The sequence below is a fragment of the Mus caroli genome, unplaced genomic scaffold (genome assembly GCF_978045245.1).
Source record: "Mus caroli unplaced genomic scaffold, Mus_caroli_1 scaffold_6, whole genome shotgun sequence".
Taxonomy (NCBI): Eukaryota; Metazoa; Chordata; class Mammalia; order Rodentia; family Muridae; genus Mus; species Mus caroli.
This window is the reverse complement of record NW_028227261.1, coordinates 16225851-16248979: the sequence shown is the minus strand read 5'-3', so window position 1 is coordinate 16248979 and position 23129 is coordinate 16225851. Positions and strand designations below refer to the sequence as shown.

General features: G+C 50.3%; 1 protein-coding gene across 3 annotated transcripts in view; it reads right to left on the bottom strand.

Annotated features, from left to right (window-relative positions):
* Positions 1 to 23129, bottom strand: part of Spen (spen family transcriptional repressor) — a 69645-nt gene that overhangs the window by 2006 nt on the left and 44510 nt on the right. The window contains exons 5-12 of one of the 3 annotated variants that reach the window (XM_021160274.3): positions 22589 to 22789; positions 18791 to 18942; positions 16819 to 16944; positions 16396 to 16509; positions 14477 to 14590; positions 12660 to 12760; positions 9850 to 9918; positions 524 to 8522 (exon numbers count right to left, since the gene is read on the bottom strand). In XM_021160274.3, coding sequence (XP_021015933.1) covers positions 524 to 8522; positions 9850 to 9918; positions 12660 to 12760; positions 14477 to 14590; positions 16396 to 16509; positions 16819 to 16944; positions 18791 to 18942; positions 22589 to 22789 — 8876 coding nt within the window. The remainder of the gene's footprint in view (positions 1 to 523; positions 8523 to 9849; positions 9919 to 12659; positions 12761 to 14476; positions 14591 to 16395; positions 16510 to 16818; positions 16945 to 18790; positions 18943 to 22588; positions 22790 to 23129) is intronic. The other 2 variants (XM_021160275.3, XM_029475803.2) reach the window with 2 other exon arrangements.

Here is a 23129-nt window from a genome sequence, read left to right as displayed (position 1 = left end):
ACTTCCCATCTAGCTTGCCTATGCCTTGCTTGTGGTCCTTGCTGGAGGTTGGATTTTGACGTATTTTATCACTGTTGGTATGCATGAGTGTGCATGACGGAGGACACACCGGTATGACACTGTGTCCACGTGGAGGCCAGAGGACAACTGTGGAGTGAGTTCTCTCCTTCCACTTTTACGATGGCGGCCAGACCCACACTTAAACATACGCCCTCAACCCACTGAGGTACCTTGATAGTCCGCCTATTTTTCTAAGATTTATTTATTTTATGTATGTGAGCACACAGTCACTCTCTCCAGAGACACCAGAAGAGGGCATCAGATCTCATTACAGATGGTTGTGAGCCACCATGTGGTTGCTGGGAACTGAATCAGGACCTCTGGAAGAGCAGTCAGTGCTCTTAACCGCTGAGCCATCTCTCCAGCCCCCAAAATTTTATTTTTTTGAGCTCTGCTTGTCTTTTTAAACCACAGTGCCCCTAGGTGTGTGCCCAAAGGTAGGGAAGAAAGCTGGCTTCCTCACCTGGGCAGAAGTCTTGGTCCTGGAGGCTAGGCTGATGGAGGAGGCGACAGGAAACTGAGTGTGTGTGAGCTGCTGAGCAGGGGCGTGGTAGGTGCGGACGTCACCGTACCTGTATTCTTGGAACAGCTCACCACTGGAGTGCACAATCTGCACCCCGTGGGTTACGACCACAGGTGGGGTCAGAGGCAGCCCCTGAAGCTGGCTGCTGGGGGTGACCGTGAGAATGCGGGCTTCACCGTGAGGGGGTGGGGCAGGGGTAGGGACAGGGACGGGGCCGGGGACCGGGGCCGGGGCTGGGACTGCTTTGGCATCTGAAGTCTTAACCGCTTCCTTCACCAGTTGCTGGGGGGCCTTGTTGGCTGGTGGCACTTTTACCACCCCCTCTGTGGCCCTGGGCTGTTCACTGACAGCAGTCACGTGTGGATGCACCATGATCCGCACGTCCCGGGGAACTGTGTACGGGTGCAACCGGTACTCGGACTGCATGACCAGCACTTCCGACTGCACCGGGGCTGCAGCTCGAGCCACAGGGAGGTGATAGTGAACCTCTTCCTCAGGAGGGTGCTGTGTGGCCAGAGCAGGCACACCAGTCGCAGCTGGCTGGGGCGTGCCCACACGCTGTGGGGCCCTCGCCTCTATCTGCTGGGGCTGCAGAGGGGCTCGAGGAGAGTGCAGCGTCTCTGGCCGGATGCTGTAGGTGATGCTGGGCAGGGTGGGGGTGCTCATTCTCACCTCCCCCTGGGACAGGTGACCAAGAGACACTGTCTGAGTGATGCTGTGGGGGGGCATGATGACAGACTGCTCTGGGTGTATGCTGGAGATGAACTGCGGCACTGGGATGCCAGCAGCCAGCATGACGGTGGCGTTGGTGGACAGTGCTGTGGAGGTCGTGCTGCTGGGGTGGCATGGCCTAGGGAAGGGGCCTGGTGTAGGCCCAGCAGGGCGAGGTGAATGAGTATCTGGTTTGGGGGTTGCCAAGTGGGCGATGGTCCGATCTGCCGGGGTGCTGGGTCCAGAAGGAACATGGTTCACCTCTGCAGGCAGTTTGCTGGGCAGGGCAGGGGGGTGGTGGGGAGTGAGGGTGGGCCCCAAGTTAGCTGGCTGAAGGACCTTGGTCTCGATTTTCAGAGTGACGGGGTCAGCGAGCTTCTTGTTGGTGGTGACGATGCTCGGGGTGAGGACAAGTTGGTTGTGGACGAGCACTGGGGGGGTGTTGATGCCCTGGGTGAGAACCTTCACTGTGCCACCCTGGGTCACAGGGGTGGACACGGAGAGGTGAATGGGCTCGGGCTTCTCCAAGGATGGCCGGTCCGTCTTCACGGAGGAGATCACGGGAGAGGCATTGTATGTCTGGGCAGTCAGTACCAGGGTAGAATGGGCAGCCACGTTTGCAAAGGCCGAAGGGGTCTGAGGGCCTTTGGGTGCGGACTGGGTCGGGGTGACGGAGTCTGCTTTCACCTGCGACTTGGATACTGACTGCTGAAACTCGATGTCCATTGCGCTGGCCGGAGGGATCTGGCTGATCTTCGCACTGATCCGCTGGGGGCCTTCCGTCTTCTGTCCCGAGTAGCTCAGCAGCACGACCCCTTCTGATGTATTCACCCGCAGCCCCGCGCCAGAGCCTGCGTCTGCTGGTCGGTCATCAATCACGGACATGGACCCAGGGTGGAAGCGGCTGTTCTCGGTGCTACTGGCCCGCTGCTTGCCCTTGGCTGCTGGGGCAGCCGCTGCACCCGGCACGGCTGCTGTGCCTGTTGTGGCCGTCACGCCACAGGCAGCAGTCACGGGGCCGGGGGCAGCGTTCACCGTACCCACAGTGGCACTCACCGGAGTGGTCAGGACATTGACAGGCCCCGTGAGGACATTCACGGGCCCCTTCAGGAGATTCACGGGCCCAGCAGGGGTGCTCACCAAACCTTTCAGGGTGGCTACTGAGCCCTTCACAGGGCCCTTTAAGGCATTCACCGGGACCAGAGAGACATTCACCAGACCAGTCAGGGCACTCACCAGGCCAGTCAGGGTCTGAGGAGCTGGCTTTGCCAACGTTATCTTCTGCGAGTTCTCCAGGTCAATGCTAACAGGCATCCGGCTAATAACAGACGTGATTTTAGGGGCAATGACCGGAGCCACCTTCTCTTTGTCGGCAGCCACCGGAACCTCTGAGGCTTGTGTGTCAGCATTTGGTACTGCGGCTGCTGACACACCTTCTAAGGGAGGATGCTTAGGGTCACAGGGAGGGGCCGGCGCCTCCTGCAGACAAGGCGCACTCACGGGCTCTGCAATGGCTGTAGTGACACTTGTGGAAGTAACTCCTGTGGCAGACACATATTTGGGGTCCATGAGGATCTTCCTCAGTGTACTGGAGCTGGTGTCCACATCAGAGGCCTTTGTGTCTGGGGGAAGGGCTGGAGACGGGGTGGACTGAGCCCGAGGCTCTTCCTGTCTTGTGATCCACTCTGTCACTTTAGGGGGGGGACTCTGATGTGGGACTCCCCCAGGAATGACAGGAGGTGGGAGCTTTGCTATGGTCACTAAGGGGATTGTGGGAGGAGGTATGCCTGAGTCGCTGGGTGGGGTCACGGGGTCACTCTCGATGATCGAGTGCACCTTGAACCTGGCTTGGGGCCCATCATCCATCAGTGCTGGCTGGGAAAGGGGGGGCAGGGCAGGAAGCACAGGGGCTTTGCACGGTGTCTTTTCTGCAGCACTGTTTTCCTGGGACAGACTCTCGGCAGGCGGGGTCTTGCTTGGATCGGAGGTGCACTCTGCAGGAGGGGAGGGAGGCTTCTCACTCTGTTTCTCTTCCTGGGGAGCTTCCGGGGTTGCTGCTGTCGCCTCCTCTGCAGCGGGGCTTTCACTCTGAGCCTGCTCAGCCTCTGAGGCATGAGTCTCTGTGATGGCGACCACTTTCTTGTTGGCATTCCTTTTCCGGCGTCGCGTTGTCTTTTGGCGCCCTTTGTCTTTCCGGGGAGCAGTGACTTCCACTTTAGACCGCTTGGCTTCCTGTGCAGAGTCACCGCTGGTTTCCTTGGCGTCTGCAGAGCCTTCCGGTGGATCCGAGGCACTGACTTGTGGGGCAGAAGACTCTGTTGCTGTCCCTGTCTCCAAGATTCCCGACTCGGCCTCATGGGGCCCTGGCTCCATTCCTTCCCGTGGATGTGTCTGAGATCCTGGGGGAACGGAGGGAGGAGCGGAGAAGTTCTCTGGCTCTCCAGAGGCGTCACTGATGATGGAGCCAATGGCCGCAGCCAGTTCAGTTTCGCTAGCCTGGTGTGCTGGCTTGTGGCCATGCTCAGGGGCAGGCTCTTCAGATGCTCCCGTGGCCGTGGCCGTGCCCTTGCTAGTGGCGGCAGCGGAGGGCTCCGGGAGCTTTGCGATATTCTGCACGGCCTGCTCCAGCTCTATCTGCCTGGCTAGCTGCGTGCCTTCTGGGGGAGCCGTGGAGGCAGATGCACTTTCCTCCTCTGCCTCCCTGTCGGGATCAGCTGGGTTGTGTGCCAGCTGAGGTGAGGAGCCACTTCCCTTCTGGGGGCTCTCACTCTTCTGAGGAGAGGCCGCCCCAGGCCCGGCTTCCTTGTCTGCTACCTGCCCTGCTGCCCGGGCGGCCATTTCCAGGCTTCTCAGATGCGCGGCTCTGTCCATCCCTGACCTCGTGCTCCGAGCACGGCCCCTCTTTGATTTGTAGGTTTTCTCAGGAGGTTTTCTCTCCAGGACCTCAACTGGGAAGGTGTCGGGTCCGCTCTTGTCTGTGCTGGGGTCTCTCCTGTCCCGTTTGGGCTCACTTGCTGCCTCTCTCTCGCCTCTGGTCTTAGGGTTACCTTCCCTCGTGCTCGCCTGGGCACCGGCCTCAGCGGCAGCCTCAACCTTCTGCTCGTTCCTCCCCCTTTTCCCTTGGGGTCCAGCAGCAGCTGCCGACTTCTGAGACCTCGGTGACCGCCAGCCCTCAGCGGGCCTGGGTGTCTCTGCAGGCTCTTTCCTCTCATGCTCACCGTCTTCCTCGGCACGCCGGCGGGTCTTGGGGGGCCTTCCCCTCCGCGGGGTGGTGGGAGGTACCACCGCCTCCTGCAGCAGCTCCCGCTCCAGCCTCTTCCTGGTCACTCTGGGCTGCTCCACAGGCTCCTTGGCCGGGGACCGGCTCTCGTGGTCGGTCATGGTGGCATAAACACTCCTCACGTTCCGGCGCCTGCTCCTGCTGAGAGGCAAGCTAGGCTCCGGGTGCTCCGTGTCTCCCCCAGAGCTTTTCGACGCAGTCCTTGTAATCTTCTCTGCCTCCATCTTTAGTTCCAGCAGCTTCTGTGCTTCTCCACGAGGAGAGCTGGACCTCTTCAGCTTTTCCCGGTCTATCCTCTCGCTCTTCCTGGTGACAGGCTTCTCCACGACGCTGGTGGCAGCCGCCTGGACGGACGTCTTGGAACGCTTGCTCTTGTTGGTCTTCCTGTCTTTTGCAGTGACTGGAGGATTGGCTTCTACATCTTCAGAAGCGGGGGGCTGAGCTTCTGACGCAACCCCAGTGTTCTGAGTGGTGTCAGGCTCAGTGCTTGGAGTTGTGTCTGGCTTCTCCACTTTCCGCTCTTCGGCTTCCTCGGATCTCTGAGTCAGTTTTGAAAGGGGCTGGGGACTGCTAGGTTTGGGGTCTACACTGCTTTCTACCTGGGAAACTGTGGTTCCTGGAGTCAGAGGTTCAGCATTCACACAAGGGACAGCATCAGTAGCTGCACTTTCTTGAGGAGCTGAAGGTGCCAAGGCAGCGCTGTCCCGGCTGTCCTCTCCGGGGGGTACATCTGACTGCTTGGGCTGTTCCACGGGTACAGATGCAGGCTCAGACACAAGCTTCGTTTCTTCCGAGACAGGAGTGGGCTCTGCAGGCTTCTCTCCTGTCGGTGAAGGAGCCTCCGCTGCCTCCTCGGCCTTCTCAGGGGCTGAGGATGCTGGTTCTGGTGTCATGACGGTGACGGCAGGAAGCCCAGCTGAAACAGGGGCTTTTGGCTCCGGCTCTTTAGTCTCTGCCGCAGGCTCTGGAGTCTTGGGATGAGTCTCTGGCTCTTCCTGCTTCTCAGCCTCTTTGGGCTTCTGGTCCTTCTCCTTCTCCTTCTGCTGCATCCGTGTCAGCTCCATGAATCTGCTGTGGAACAGGACCACTGGCTCCTGCACCGAATCACCTGTGCTGTTTGCACCCTCAGACGCCTGCCTGCCGTACAGCCTCCCGGGAGGGAAGTCGGACTCCTCGCTCTTCCTCTCAAGGTGCTGCAGCCTCTTGGAGTCTTGCTCAAAGATGGAGCTATGTAAGAACCGAGAGGCGAACAACTCCTGCCTCTCCTGCTCCTCCTCCCTGCGCTCATCCTTTTTATCATCCAGTTTCCCCTCCGAGTCAGTCCTGATTTTCTTCTTCTTCATGTACCAGGACGGAATAGGCCTGGGGGCCGAGTCAACCTTTTCTTTATCTTTGTTGTTTCGAAAATTAGCAAACCGGGAGTCCCAGTCAAGGAAAGACCAGTTCTCTTCACGGGATGAGGAGAGGGATTTGGCTCTTTCAAGCAGAGCTTTAGTGTCTGGTGTGATTGTCTTATCCAGTGCAAAAGAGTAAAATTTATTCCTTTCTAAGGAACTAGAGAGTCTTTCATCTCGCTCACGGAGTTTTTGGTCTCTGTCCCTCAATAAAAAAGACAGCCGAGGGCTGTCATAGAAGCTGGAAGCTCTGGGGGACTGGGACCTGTGCTCGGCGTCCTCATCAGAATCAGAGGGCACCTCACCAGGTTCCAGATCACGCACAGACCTCTTTCGTAGACTGTCTCTCTTAATTACACTGTTTGGGAAACTGACATCAAACCGGCTGGGGTCCTGTTTCATCGGAGGGTCCCACCGGTTTGGCTCCCCCTCAGAATTCAAGACAGACAGTTTGATTTTGGCCGTGTCTGCTGCCTGTTCTCTCTTGCCAGAATCATAAGGATTGCATTTTAGTGGATCGTCTCTCACTGCTGCGTTAGGATAGGGGAGGCCTTTGTCGTCCCCTTTAGGGGACCCTTTTACTGACATTAGCCTAGGGGAGCCCATGGGATCATCATCGTCGTGGAAGGAGCCATGGCGGACACTCGGAGAGCAGCTGGTTCTTTCCGAGTCCTCGCTGATCTGGCGTGAACTTCGGTAGTTTCTCTCTCTTTTGGTACAGATATCGAAATCCACGTGATCCGTCCTTCGCTTCTTGCTGGGCGGGGAGTCATCAGTGACATCCTGAGGGGGCTTGCCCACCTCGTGGACAAGGCTGCGCCTTTCGTAGTCATCTACATCTTTCTTCGGACTGCCAAACTTCTCAGCCTTGGCGATCTCCATCTCCATCCGCTGCTTCCGGCGACTCTGCTCCATCTGTTTCCGGTAGCTCTGCGTGTGATCAATGTCAATGCCAAGTTTCTCTTCGGCATTCCCTCCGTGGGGCTTCTCCTGGCCTGCTCTGTGTTCTGCTGGTTCCTCACGAGGCCGGCAATAGTTTTTCCTCACTTCCTCTTTCTCAGGCCCTTGATTCTCTAGGAGCTGCAGCTGTTTGGGCTGAGGTTTTGAGGAGATGGCTTTTTTGGGCTGGGTTTCTTGAGTCTCCACAGATCCGTGTGTTAGTTCTCCCAGTCCTGCGTGTACGTCTGAGCTGGGCCGAGAGCCAGACCCTGCAGAGACAGCAGCAGGCTCCTGGCAGTCTTTGGGGCTGAGAGCTGAATTAAGTCTTTCCAGCTTAGTTTTTTTTGATTCCCTTTTAAGGATTTCTTTTCTCACAGGCTTTCTTTCAGACTCTCCTTCCCTCAGCAAAATACCATCTCTTGATGTGTCAGGCTGCTTCTTTAAAAGTATTCGAGTATCCTCTGTCTCGGGGCTGGTTTTCTTGATTTCTGGTTTTTGCTTTTCTATTTTCAAGCCAGAATCTGCAAAGCGCCTTTTCCTGGCTTCCAGCTTCTCCAGGTCCAGCGCGCTGAGCTCGGGCGTCTGCTCGGCCTTAAGGTGTTTCCGGAGCTTAGTCCTGCCCTCCTTCTCCCCCACCTCCGCGTGGCTCGGGAGGACCTTCTCCCTCAGCGCTTTCCCTCGGGCCGGGTCGGACTTGGCAGGCTCCCCCTGAGAGGCCTGGGGTTTCTGGTCCAGGGCCGATGCCTTGGCAGTGTCACGGCCGAGCCTGGCTTTGAGCTTCTCTGGGGGTGGGTGCTCGATGACCTTGCCCTCCTTCTCTTTTACTCGGGTCAGAACCACGCAAGGCACGAGCTCCAGGCGGTTCTTGGCTGGCCCTTCCTTGTCGGCCCTGTCTCTGCTGAGTTTGGTGGAGCCCCGTGGTTTCTCGGGGCTCTGCTCTCGGTCATTTTCCTGCTCGGTTTCCGAAGGCTGAGAACTAGGGGAGTGAGCCTTTCCTTTCCGCTTCTGCCTCTCAGCTTTGTCCTTTTCTCCCTTCTCCTTGCGAACTATTCGTCTCTCCCTCTCGACCCGCTCGGGATCGAAAGTGCGCTCTTTGTCCGTCTTTTCGTTTTTTGTGTAGCGCTCCAGCCGAGCCTTCTCCAGCTTATCGTACCGTGGGGGGGACACTGAGCTGCAGCTTCCGCTGCGCTCCGAGGACCGGCGGTACAGCCTCCTCTCAGAGTCACTTGGCAATCTCTCCGAATGCGCAGGAGACACCCCAGGGCTCTGTGGACGCCGCAAGTGCACGGGACTCTGACTTCGCTCTATGGGTCTCCTCTCGTGGTCCCGGTCAGATTCGAATCTCTCCCGTTCTCGCTCTCGTTCTCTCTGCCTATAGCTGTACTCCCGAATATCCTGTTCATAGGGATCACTCCTATATTCTCTGTATTCTCGAGGCTCATCATAGTACCGGGAATCATAATACTCTCCTTGGTACGTCTCCCACTCCGAGTAAAACTCTCTCCCCCGAGCCGGATAGTCCCTCCTGGAGTCCTCAGGGTAGGTGCCTGGAGTGCGAACATTTTCATAGTATGTCCGTTCTTGACTGTACTCATAGGACCCTCTTCGTTCCTCTCTGCCAAACATCAGAAAGATTATATTAGCTCCTCTGTCTTCTCACTTGCACTCCCACCCCCGCAACCCCAGGACTCAAGGGACAGAGGCAGGAGGACGGCACGTGGGACCTGGCTCAACTGTACAAGTTCCAGGTCAGCCCGCAGTGCACAGTGAAACTCTCTTACACGAGGCAGCTCTGGCACCCTCTAGTGCTTATGCAGTCACTTGGCCAACCGCAGGTGTTTAGCAGTAGCTCCTAAGCCAAATGAAGCACTGAGGATTTAAAAGCTGGCTGCCTAATAAGATTCAAGTGTAAAATGCCAGGTATTCATTAAGCCCTGGGCCTGCAACTCACTCTGTAGGCCAGGCTGGCTTCCAAGCTACAGAGATGCTCTGCTTCTGCCTCTGGGGTGCTGGGATTAAAGCGAACAGTAACCTCCTGCCCAGCACTGACACAGCTATACAGAAACCTCAATAATCACAAATAAAGGACAGGCACTTAAAGAGACCCACTGCTACCTACCCTTACCTCACTGTGCTAGACTGTATGTATGTATGCGTTATTACACTGTACACAGTAAAGAGATGTTGTTACAGCAAATCTTTTGAGAAGAGTTTTCCCAATGTTTAATCTCGGGGCTGGAGAGGCGGCTTAGAAGCTAAGAGCACTTTAGTATTCTTGTAAAGGCCCCATGTTAGTTCCCCAAACTACAGGATGTCTCACAAACTACAGGATGTCTCACAACTCCAGTTCCAGGGGACCAGATGCCTCCTTCTGACACTTCCTTGGGCCCCAGAGATACCGGGAGCACAGATACTCACACATAAAATAAAAATAAGGAACTGGAGATGGGGGGATGGGATGGGGGAGATTTTCAGAGGCGAAACCAGGAAGGGGATAACATTTGAAATGTAAATTAAGAAAATATCCAATAAAAAAGAAAAAAAAAATAATAAGGAACTGGCAGGCAGATCTCTGGGTCCACAAAGCAAACCCCAGGCCAGCCAAGGATATATACTGAGATCTTGTCCCAAAAAAAACCAATGTTTGTTGTTTTTGGTGGTGGTTCAGTTTTTTCAAGACATGGTTTCTCTATGTAGCCCTGGCTGTCTTGGAACTCACAGAGACCTGACCGCCTCTGCCTCCCGAGTGATTATGTTAAAACAGTGTTTTCTCTCCCCCAAACCTGTATAATATATGCATGTGGTGGAGGCCTGAGAGTCATCCTGTAAAGCTCTTCTGCCTTATCACTGAGGTAGGCAGCGCCTCTCAGGCAGAGAAGCTAGCTCTGGTGAGCCCTCTGTGCCTCCCGAGACTAGGATTACAGGCAGGGTACCATACCCACCGGCATTTATGTGGGCTCTGGGCATCTGCACTCCAGTCTTCATGCTTGGACTGAACCATCTGCCCTGCCCTGTTAAAACATTTTAGATACACTGAGTTAACTAGCTCCAGGGCTAGAGATGCCTTGGCAGTTAAAAGCATTTGTTCTTGCAGAGGACCTGGGTTCCATGCCTAGCACCCACAGACAGCTCATAACCACTGAGATTCCGACTCCAGGGACCCAGGGCTTTTCTCTGACTTAGGTGGGTACCAGGCATTCACATGATGCACTGTTCACAAAAAAGAATTAAAGACAAAATTACCTTCAACTTTTCTGTTTACTTAAAAAAATTTTTTTTCCTCAAATCACCAGCTAAGAAATTAAGACTGGCTTCGAGCGCTCGGAGACACTCCCTAGAGCCGCTTGCTTGCCCAGTGTACTAAGAACAAGTGTCACTCAGCGACGAGCCCTTGCAACATGACACTGAACATGCTCACACAGGAGGGACCGTGATTCCTTGACAATCATTCCCCGAAACACTTCCTGTGCTGTGTGTCTGATGTGTGTGACGTCTGAGGTCATCTCTGCAGCCTCGGTCCTCCCTTCACCTGGGTTACAGGGATCAAACTCAAGCTCAGGCCCTCATGGCAAGGGTCACATCTGCTGAGCCATCTTACTGAGCATCCCAGAGAATTTTAAGTAAGAAATGTTCCCAATGCCAAACTCCTGAAAGCTAAAACCTAAGGTTTTAAAGCAAAGCAGAGTGGTACACACTGTAACTTCAGGAGGTGGAGGCAGGGAGATCACAAGTTCAAGGTCAGCCTATGCTACATAAGACTATGATGATAATGATACAACTATAAACAAAAGTAAACGTTCGTCCACACTACACAGTTACAGATCAACAGTCCTCTTGTGTGTAGGACAGGCCTGTCATCCTAGCTACTTGGAGGCTGAGGCAGGAGAACCACAGGTTCAACGCCAGCCTAGGCTGCAGAGTAAGCTCAAAGCCAACAAACTCAAAGAGACCTGGAGGTGTCACTGGCAGCCATAAGCTTCAATCCTCAGTACTACCCACACACAATCAATCAATAATCAATATGCTCAGGACTACCCACAACCAATCAATAATAAAGTAATCATGCGCTAGTTAACAAGCCAGTCTTGGTAAGCTATTCTGTCTTGGGTGGGAGGCTCGTTCACTCGAGCAAGTATTATCATTGACTGCACAGACCTGGGCTTCTGACCTCACCCTCTGCAGCTCTTACGGCACTTTGGCTGATTGTAACAAACTAATATTAGTTAGTTAAAACAATGGATCTTTGGCTGGATGTGGCAGTGCACACCTTTGATCCCGGCACTCAGGAGGAAGAGAAAAGCAGGTCCCTGAGACTGAAGTAAGCTTTGTCTACATAGAAACTTTCAGACTAGTAAGGTTTAGTGAGGGTTACAAAGTAAGATACTAAATAAATAAATAAACAAACAAACAGCCCAGCAGTGGTGGAGCAGGCCTTTAATCCCAGTACTCAGGAGGCAGGCGGGTCTCTGTGAGTTTGAGGTCAGCCTGGTCTACAGAGCAAGTTCCAGGACAGGCAGAGCTACACAAAGAAACCATATCTACAACTAGACACACACACACACACACACACACAGAGAGAGAGAGAGAGAGAGAGAGAGAGAGAGAGAGAGAGAGAGAGAGAGAGAGAGAGAGAGAGAGAGATCCTTTGGGAGAGCAGACACAGTGTGTCTATCCTGTCTAATATAAAGACAGTAGAGTGCACCTCCCTACACCCTTGTCTTCCCAGTCCATGCTTTTCACAGCCACACACCCGTGGTGAGGGTGCACGCTGCTCCCTCCCTCTACACCACATGCCCTGCTTTGTGTGTGTGCTCTTAACTCTGTAGCTCACGTGAGTTCTGCACTCGGGATCTTCTAGACTCAACCTCTTCAGTACTAGGACGACCAGTATAAACCTGATAAATCCTAAGTCATGTTTTAAAAACCCAGGATCATGCTGGACAAGATGGCACATGCTTTATGCCTTCAATACCAGCACTTAGGAAGCCAAGGCAGGCAGCTATATATGAGTTCAAGGCCAGCCTGGCCTACATAGTGAGCTCTAGGCCAGTCACGGCTACATGGCAAAACAGGGTCTCAAAAAAACAACCCCCTCAAAACAAACTCCTATCAACAAAAAAAACCCACAGTATGAAGACATTTTAAAAAGCAAACTGGGGCCAGAGTAAAATGTCCATGGTTAGCATAATGAATGCCCTGTATTTGATCCTTGGCCCAACACAGCAGGACAGAAAAGTAAAGCCATACCTAAGCACAGTGGACACCTAACAAACGACAGCCGGGGCTGACTTCTCTGCCTGTGATATCCATGCTCAAGAGCGCACACGCACACGCACATACATACACATATTCCTCAACAACTTATTATGCTGGGTCTATGAATCTCAATCATTTCAGCGGGGAACCAAAGAGAACACTGGAATGCACTGAGCATGGTGGATCCATCCCCTACAGAAAAAAGTTCAAGGCTGTTTGCCTTATCACGGAGTAGAGGGAATTGATTCTACTGAAAAGTGATGCCTTGCACGTCAAACAAGAACTTTCAGCAGCCAGGCAATAGAGAACTGCTCAGGTTACATAGGAAAAGCTATCTGACCATGGAAATTCATCCTGAAGTCACCTGGGACAGTGTAAAACTCAACGCACTGACAGGTGGGAACCATGGGCCGACGCCATCCTGTGAGCTCACTAACAAGTGACCAGACTGAGGGATGCAGGCTATCTATCTCAGCGGTCCTAAATAAACACCTACCTTCTCTCTGTTAGCATTTCATAGAAGTCTCTCATATCCTGACCAGATTTCTCCATGCAGTGATAAAATGCCAGTTGGCTTTCCCGATTTGCAAAGTCCACCTTAAAAAAAAAAAAAAAAAAAGAATGTATAATGTAACCCATTACTATAGGATGAACACATGTAGAACAAACATAAACAATATGTAACAGTATTTGAGAAATTTCAGATTTCAATATTGGAAGTTTTTTCAGACAGGGTTTCTCTATATAGCCCTGGCTACCTGGAACTCATTTTGTAGACCAGGCTGGCTTTGAACTCTGAGTTCCTCTGGCCTCTGCCTCCTAGTGTTGCTATTAAAGGTGTGCACCACAGGGCTAACCACTAACTCGTCTAATTTGAGGCCCATGACTGCCTTGCCTGGATGCAGAGGAAGCTCAAGCAGGATGGCCTAGAGCTAAGGGTGGGACCCCCAGGGCCCTGCCCCCACAGCAATGACTGGATAGCTAATGATTTCCTGCTCTACTCTGGATGCCAAATCCAGCTGTTATCTAAGCCTGTGGCAGCTGACGGGAACAGACGCAGAGCCCCACGGCCCACGGCCCCACGGCTCTGCCAAGTACTCTGAGTGCATACATGTCATGGCCGTGGGCTTGGTGTCTGGGGACGCCTGACAGTGGGAGTGGAAGTGTCTCTGATGGGAGGCTTGTGCCTGGGCTCGGGGTATCCTGTGCCATGCTGTCACTAGGAGGCCGGCTCTTTCTGTGCGGTGACTGGGTTGGGTGGAGGGAGGGGAAGCTATGGGAGGGATGTAAAATGTGTGCTCTTCAATGCCCAGCCAATTTTGAAGTTTAAGAGAAGTATTTTTTTTAAATATAAGACTCTGAAATTTTATACAAATATTGACAGATACATTTTAAGGTCCCAGAGCCCAATCAGGAGTGAGAGGGCTGGACTTGATGCAATCCCCAAACCAAGGAGAGGCTGAGACAGGATGGTAGCAATCACAAGCTTGGGGCCAGCCACACAGTGCGACCCTTCCCTCCCGCATGGCCGAGACACACACTTCCTCCCCCTGCAATGCAAACAACCAAAAAATGAGAGAGAGAGAGAGAGAGAGAGAGAGAGAGAGAGAGAGAGAGAGAGAGAGAGAGAGAGAGAGATCTGAGTAGGCAAATGCTTGGGACAATCAGATGGGCAGTCTATCATCAACGGGCAAGCTGCAGTGCAGGTAAATTTGCAGACAGAATAACCATTACAGCAGGACACAGAGGACAACACAGCTCCAGTTACAGGCTGCCAAGCATCACTTTTATGTCCTAGTGCCAAAATATAATTATATTTTAGTCTAATCGTCAGTTCTTAATACATAATTATGCCAAACAACCAGTGAATAGAAAGCTTTTATAACTAAACAATACCACACACATACAAACATACACACACACACACAGCCATAGGTAGCTTCCTTTTGGAAGCTGACTGACTAAATGAGCCACAGGCATACAGACACACAGTGTAACGGGAAGCAGGGGGGTCCTGACCAAGAGTACAGGTAAGAACACCTGTCACTCAGGGAAGGAGAAAGCCTTCGAGAAGGGCTTATATCTTTTCCACAAATAGCCAGCAAGAAAATTCTAATATTTCTCCTAAACTCTGAGGGCAAATAAAAGCATGTTTTATAAAGCACTCCATGCTGGTCACCTACGAAGGTAAATATGGATAGAGATCTGAACAGATTTTGTTTGTTGCTTCTGTTGCATGTCATGCTATGTGGACCTTCACATTAAAGGCATAGGCGCATGCAGCCTCTGGCCTTTGTTAGTCACTGTGCACACCTTAATCTTATTCCCACCAATTTTCCTGCCCTTGGTCTCCTTGACAGCCGCCTGTGCATCCTCGATCTCGCTGTAGAGAACCAGAGCCATGCCTTTTAAGCGGTCAAACACCACCTGGAAAAAACAACACAACAACCAATCAGGAGCTTCATCTGCTGGTCTGTGTGTCAGTCCCAACAAAAGCCTGCGACTAAGAAAAAGTACTGTGTTTAGAGTATTCTAGAAAAATTCGGGCTTTTCCAGAAGAGGCATGTCTTAATAAACACACTAAGCTCAGCGTGAAGAGGCACGGGAATCGTGGTACTGAGGCTCCACGTTTCTCACACCTTTATCTTTCTGTATTTTACTGTTTTCCTACTGTCTTCACTGTAAGGAGACCATTCTTCTAGCTAAGGCTCAAAGTAATGGTAAGACCACAGAATTGGCCTGAGACACTTCCTGCTGTTTACAGATGCTGCCTGGCAAACCCTGGTCAGGTGCTAATTCTGCTCTATGTACTTGAACACAGGTCAAATCTATGGACAAAACACACAGACAGAGAGCTTGCCTAGCCATGCATGACCCAGTGTCCAGTCCCCAGCACCACAACAGCCGGGTGAAGGGAAGCATCTGACTCCATTTTGGTTTGAATGTAAATTCTCGTCCCCTCTAGCTACCCCCCGCCCTGTGCTGTTAATAATTCAGACAGGGTCTTATCTGTAGCACAGGGCAGACTTTTGATTGTGGCAATCCTCCTGCCTAAGCCTACCTAATGTTGAGATTACAGCCATGAGCCACCATGTCTGGCTAGGAGACTGGCCTGTGTGTGTCACAGTCTGTGTGCAGAGGTCAAAGGACAAATGCAGGTGTCAGCCCTTACTTCAAACTTGTTTGTCACGGACTGTAGTCTGTATGTCACCGAGTCCAAACCAGACTCCCTATGAATGTCTCGACCTCTCCTGTTTCCACTGGTCAACAGTACATACAGATATTTGATTTGAAAGCCCACTAGTATAAAGACAAGTAACTATTTTTTTTAAAAAGATTTATTTATTTATTATATGTGAGTACACTGTAGCTGTCTTCAGACACTCTAGAAGAGGGCATCTTCTAGAGATCTCTCATTACGGATGGTTGTGAGCCACCATGTGGTTGCTGGGAATTGAACTCAGGACCTCTGGAAGAGCCATCAGTGCTCTTAACCGCTGAGCCATCTCTCCGGCCCCGACAAGTAATTATTTTTGTATGAGACTTTCATATCTTAAAACTGCGATAAGAGACGTATGTCATGAGTAAGCAAAGTACTTTGTTAAATCCTTTCTTTTTAAATTTATTTTATTTTTATGAGTACACTGTGGCTGTCTTAAGACATAACAGAAGAGGGCATCAGAAACCATTACAAATAATTGTGAGCCACCATGTGGTTCTGGGAACCTCTGGAAGAGCAGTCAGTGCTCTTAACTACTGAGGCATCTCTCCAGTCCCTAAAATCCTATTTTACTTAACTATATATAAAGGAGTCTAACCCTTTCCTAGGATCTTGCCTGTTTGAGAAACAGCTTCACTGTTGATGATTGCAGAGCTAGTAACTAAACCCAGAGCCTGACCCAATGGACCATAAATCTAAATGTATTTTTTAAAAAGGTACGCATGTGTCTCTCTATGTGTGTGCCCGTGTGTGCAGGTGCCTGCAGAACCCAAGACTGTGTTGGATCTCTGGTGCTGGAGTCACAAACAGGGCTGAGTCCCCGGCCTGAGTGCTGGGAACTGAACCTGGGGCCTTTGAAAAGCAGTAAGCATTTGTAAGCACTGGGCATCTCTGCAGACCCACTGAAGAGCATTTTAAGGCACACAGTATTAAAGAAAAGGAAACATCAACAACAGAAAGAGAAACCGAAGGACAGAATATTAAGAAAACAGAGTCAAACGCAAGCACCTACCTTTACCACAGGTCCGTATCGGCAGAAATGCCGAGTTAAATACTGATCGGACACATTTGAAGAAAGCCCATCTAACCACACACAGTTGGTAGGCATGCTCTTCCCAAAACCCAGCTGAAATTAAAAGGGAAAATTCTATCACCACAGATCATAATTACTATCCAATTACAAAGTTTCCAAAAGAGCTAGACTTCTAGAGAAATGCTGAGTCAGCTGTGTGTGGGTACATGCGTGCTGTAACTGGGCTACTGAATCAAGGAGCTCACACGCACTAGCATGTGTCACCTGCCAATGGGCCATGCCCTCAAGTGTTCAAATCAATGTATAAGTGTAACTGTCCTTCTGCAGCCCGAAAATAGTAAGGCCCTGCAGGCCTAAAGCAAATCAAACAGCAACCGCCCCCGACTCACGCAAGCCACTCACCTTGAGGCGGTTGTTTCCAAGGTACTCTCCGTCCATCTTCTTGATGGCCTTACACACACTGGCGATATCACAGTACTGCAGGAACGCGTACTGAGGCACCCCGTTCACCTTCTTAATGTCAATGTCCTGAAAGAGCCATCAGTGGTACCACTCAGCAACATGGCAACAAGAAGCCAAGGAGAACGACTACAAGTCGATTCTCAGTGACTGCTTAGAGGATCATGTACGCACACACACTGTAAACTGCAGGTGCAAAGGCCACATTTAATGCAGGCAAGCCCACGGAAGGCTCCTGGAGAAAAGCAACCGTGTGCAACTCAAAAAAAAAAATAAAAAAATAAAAAAAATTCAAATTTCAAATCCAGGCAAAAAGAAATTCTTAACAAAGAAAAGGTTACCTACTTAGTGAACTACTTAGAGGTAATTCCCTTTGGCATGGTCAAAAAAGCTTTAGTAGAGCCAAACCCTTTAATGCAATACCTGAGCTGGGCATGCGGTACTCACCTTTAATCCCAGCACTCAGGAGGCAGAGGCAGGTAGATCTCTGTGCGTTCGAGGCCAGCCTGGTCTACAGAGTGAGTTCCAGGTTGGCCAGGGCTACACAGAGAAACCCTGCCTCGAAAAATACAAAACAAAACGAAGAACAGAAAGAGAAAGAAAACAGAGTACAGCAGCGCACGCTGTCATTCCCAGAACTCAGGAAGGCAGGGGCTACTGGATGCTCAAGGCCATCTCTGCCATTCAAGGGCTGAGAGGGATACAGGGGACCAATCTCTCACTTTTTCTCAAAGGTTTATTAAGTGTTATTTTATATGTTGTGTTTTGCCTGCATGTGTGTTTGTGCAGCACATGTGTGCAGGGCCTGCAACAGGCCAGAAGAGGGCATTGGCTCCTAGGGGAACTGTAGTAATAGAGGGTTGTGAGCCACCAGGTAGGTACAGAAAATGGAACCTGGGTCGTCTGCAAGCACAGCCAGTGCTCTTAAGCCAGTTCTCCAGCCTCCCTTCTTCAAAAACAAAATCAAACAAAACACCAAATAACAATTTTGAAAAGCCACTTGAAATTATAAAAGTTTTTTTTGGTTTGGTTTGGTTTTGGAAAAGAGTCTATGGCTGGAGAGAGAGCTCAGTCGTTAAGAAAGGAGCAGAGTTCAGCTCCCAGCGCCCACTTCTGGCTGCTCCTGACCACCTTAACTCCAGCTCCAAAGGTCTCTGATACCTCTGGCCTCAGCGGCACATACACACGGACATATAATTACATGTCACAAATACAAAACAAATTAACCTCAAAACCTATAGCCTAGCTAGCCTAGAACTCACTCTGTAGACCAGGCTGGCCTACACAGCAAGACATTTTTTTTTTTTTTTTTTTTTTTGGTTTTTGGAGACAGGGTTTCTCTGTATAGCTCTGGCTGTCCTGGAACTCACTTTGTAGACCAGGCTGGCCTCGAACTCAGAAATCCACCTGCCTCTGCCTCCCAAGTACTGGGATTAAAGGCGTGCGCCACCACACCCGGCTTCAATTTTTTTAAAAGGGACTGGAGAGATGGCGTGGTGTTTAGAGCACTGGTTGCTCTAGTAGAGAACCTACTTCAGTTTCTAATTGTACCTGGCAGCTCCAGATCACCCGGGAATCCAGTCCCAGAGTCCGGTGCCCTCTTCTGACCTCTACAGTGCACAGACACATCGTGTACAGACAACTACATATATACAGGCAAAGCACGCATACGTACACTCTCTCTCTCTTTTTTTTTTTTTTTAAATGGGAGGAAAGCAGGTTTCACACCCCGACTCCCAATACTGAAGAGGCTGGGGAAACACTATCAGTTCAAGGTAAGCTTAGAGGGCAAAAGAGCAGAGCACGGGGGAAATCTGAATTTATCCTTAAATACCACATACCCACACCCACTCTGTGCCCTGTGCTTACGTTCCACACAGATCTATGGCATTTTATCATCGCTACAGCAACATACCACAATTTCTCCAAAGCGCTGAAAAATGTTTCGAAGGTCGTGGTAAGTAGTTGTTTTTTCAAGGTTCCCAATAAAAAGAGTTCTCGTCGCTTTGGGGTGGAATTCATCTATCCTCTCGTCCAAGGGCCGAAACTCATTTTCACTCTCTGTTTCTGTGAGTGGATGGGGCAGAGCAGAACAGCATGCTTTAATACACTCTCCAATATACAACTGGCAAACTATGTCATTCTGGGCTTGGTGGACAGGCCTGTACCCTCTGCAGTCAGGAAACAACACTGAAAGGCCTGGAGTGGCTGCACACAGCAGGTACTGTTTCAGAAAACAAGAAACATGTACAAACTGAACATTTCCCTCTCACACACAGAGAAATTTAATAAGAAAGGGCTTTGTTTGTTCAGGTTTGTTTTGAAACAGGCTTCCACCATGTCTCTGGTGGCCTTCAACACACAGATAATTCTGTGAGTTGTATGTAGACCAGACAGGCCTTGAACTCAAAGATCTGGCTGCCTCTGCCTTCTGAGTGCTGGGATTAAAGGTGTGCAACACCATGATCAGGGATACATTTATTATTACAGTGTACGTACATGATGTGAGTGCGGGGACGTGTGAATGGAGGTCAATGGACTATTTTCATCTGTGGGTTCTCTCATTCACCTCTACAAGGGCTCCAGGGGTAGACTCAGGTACTACACACCTGTAATCCTAGCATTTAGAAGGCAGACCCAGGAGAGTTGAGAGTTCGAAGCCAGCCTGTGCTATATAGAGAGTGAGTTCTCGGCAACTGTGGGCTGCACAGGGCAACCCTGAATCAAAACAAACAAAAAACCTACACACACTCTATAATCTATACACACTCTATAATCTACACACACTCTCTAATCTACACACACTCTCTAATCTACACACACTCTCTAATCTACACACACTCTATAATCTACACACACTCTCTAATCTACACACACTCTCTAATCTACACACTCTATAATCTACACACACTCTCTAATCTACACACTCTATAATCTATACACACTCTATAATCTACACACACTCTATAACCTACACACACTCTCTAATCTACACACACTCTCTAATCTACACACACTCTCTAATCTACACACACTCTCTAATCTACACACACTCTCTAATCTACACACACTCTATAATCTACACACACTCTATAACCTACACACACTCTCTAATCTACACACACTCTATAATCTAAACACACTCTATAATCTACACACACAGCTCCAATTCATTGGCTAGTTTCATTCACTTTCAAGATTTTAATGATACATTTCATGTACACTTCATTAATGTAGGAATTCAAATGTCTAAAGACTTCTGGGGGATAGTCAGGCACTGGCTGCTCTTGCAAAGGACCCAGGTTCAATTCCCAGCACCCAGTTCCAAAGGATCCAACACCTTGACTTTCCATGACTACCAGGCACATACAGGTATACAGACATATATGCAGGCACAAGACCCATGCAAATATGATCCTGAAATAATTAATTTACAAAGACTTTCAGCTGTAAGAGTAACTGTGTAGAAAGTGACTCAAGTGATATGCATGGGTTCTCTCTTTGGTGTTATGAGGTCCCTAACAACTTGTGTAAGGTTTCTTTCCGTTTTGTTTTATAATGAAAAGCCTTGCTCCCACATCTAACGTAATCCCAGCTTTGTTAGAGCTCCCCTTATTAATGCAGACACTGGCACTCAAGGCTTTAACAGTTACAGCTCAGCACTACATGTTCTCTACTTATGAAAATGGAAAACAAACCCAACACAACGAAAGGTTTCAGAAAGTTAGACGTGATGGCGCATGCCTGCAACCCCAGCTCGGGAGGCAGAGGGAGGTGGATCTCTGAAGACAGAGAAACCCTGTCTTCAAAAAACAAAACAAAAAATAAGATATGCAGACAAGCTGATGATATAGCTCAGAAGTAGAGCACTGTGTAGCATGCACAAAACTCTGAGCTCAATCCTAACACTAACATACATACGCATGCATGCACGCATACACGCAATGAAGCCAGGCATGGGAGACACACTTCTGTAACCCCAGCAGGTGGAGGCAGAGGAACAGGAGTCTGAAGCTAGTCTTTGCTACAAAGCAGATTCAAGGCTAGCCTGGGCTTCATGAAACCCTCCCTGTCTTTAACAAACAAAAGATAAACTGAGCATGGTGGCCCCCATCTCTAACCCCAGCATTTGGGAACTGTAAGCAACAGATGTTGACTTTGAGGTTGGCCTGCTTTAAATAATAATAAGTAATAAGCTTTAAGTAATAACCCAACTGTTTTTGAACGCTACACACTAAGATTAGAAGGCCTTCTACACTAATCCATCTTAAACTATCCTCACAAGCTTAAAGATGGCCATCTTACACAGATGCCCCCGAGTTATAGCTTCATTAGTCAACAGCTGACTGATGATCGCTTCAGACCTACACAGTTAGGTACACACTGAGGACTTCTCAAGAGCTGTATAATGTCCGCAGCAATCCAAGGAGAACCCCTGATACCTGTGGTGACGCTCACTTGTAACCTAGCACTCCAGAGGCTGAGGCAGGAGGACTACCCTAAGTTCAAGGGAATTCTGGACTACACAGTGAGTTCTAGACTAGCCTGTGCTACACAGTGAGACTCTGTCTCAAGAAAACAAAACAATAAAGAGCTCGTGAGCTGTTCTTAGCTGAGTATGATTTGGGGCAGCACACTTACAACTCAGTGGGTAATGAGACAAAGAATGTCCTCTGGATTCTGGTATGATGTCTCATCTGACTGTCATTTGAGAGGACCTTAGAACTATCATGGAACTATGTGGATGTGTGGTGACGACTTTCTAGAGTAGGGAAACAGAGGTAGGAAGGTGACCCTAAATGTGGGTGGCAACTGCATTCAGGCGCTGATACACATGAGCAGCTCCCGACTGCCTCTTCCGACCCCGAGATGCACAGCAGAACTGCGAGCCAGAGCATGCCCTTTGTCACTTACGTCACTTTCGCCACCAATGACTATAGTAACAATATGCACCTTCTATCCTCTAATTAAACACTAATCTCATGTCACCACCCTGAAGAAAGACTGGGGTGTTGGGGTATTCGTGGTCTCCTTGATGCAGTCACTGAATACTGTGCTGTCTCCCTTCTCTGCTTTTCACTTCTTTTTAAAGTTTTCACCATTTATGTGTGTGAATGTGTGCCGTGTGTATGTGGTGCCCAGAGACCAGAAGAGGACGCAGATGTTGGGAGCTGCCTCATGTGGGTACTGAGAATCAACCCCAGTGTCTCTGCGAGAGTAGTGATGGGGGCTCTCACACTAAGCACCCTTGGCTGTTCACGTTCACACTAACTCAGGTTCCGGGGATGATGGCTGAGCCTAGCTTAAGGCTGCCTCCAGGGTCCAGGCTCTGATCCAGTAATGAGATAACCCAAAATCTGTAATAGTCACCTAAAATAGCAGATTTAATTTATGCTGGACAAAATGCAAATGACTCCCTCAAATGATATTAACATGCAGGCTAATTCTGGTCTCACTCTTACATGTCAATCACTCCCATCCTTGAGGGAAGGCTGAGTCCCCATGTGGCCTGAGCTGCAATCAGATTCTGAAAGGTACGGGTTTCTCCCAGCACCCCACCCAGCGACCGACGAGCGCTGCTACCCTTTAAAGACTAAGACACTGGGCCAGTAAATGAAGAAATGAAAGCAGACAGTGCCAAGCCCTAAGCACCACTCACAAACCGACGTGGGCGGCAAGCTGCTCTGAATGAAAGCCAACTCTGCGGTCTCACCTGGTCCTACCCATGCAGTCACCTCGATCTGCATGCCGAAGAAGAGCTTCCCCTTGGATGCGGTCAGCGCTTTTTCTTGGTCCTCTTGCTGCCGGAAGAACACCAGGCCGTACCTCTCCTCGGAGGCCCCGTGGATCTGCACCGACGTCACCTTGCCAAACTTCTTAAACTCATGGAAAAGGCCGTCTTTAAGGCTTGTGTCTACAGAGTCAAACAAGACAAGCACATCTTCTCATGTTACCTGCTTCCCCCAAACCAGAATATTTAATCTAGAAAAGTATTTACTTCAAAAGCAAACCATGCTCTGCCTGTATCTGTGATATTCATGTACGTGTGTGAGTGTGTATGTGTGTGTGTGTGTGTGTGTGTGCATGTGTGTTGCCCATAAATAAAACACTACAGTTCCTGTGCCTGCTATTCTGAGCTTCAACTCCAAAGCCCAATTGCTGCTTCTGTCTTTCTATCTTGCTGCATACAATGCGGATCCTAAGCCTGCTGGCCCTGAGCCTTGCTTCCTTACCGTGGCCAGCTGACCGCCTGA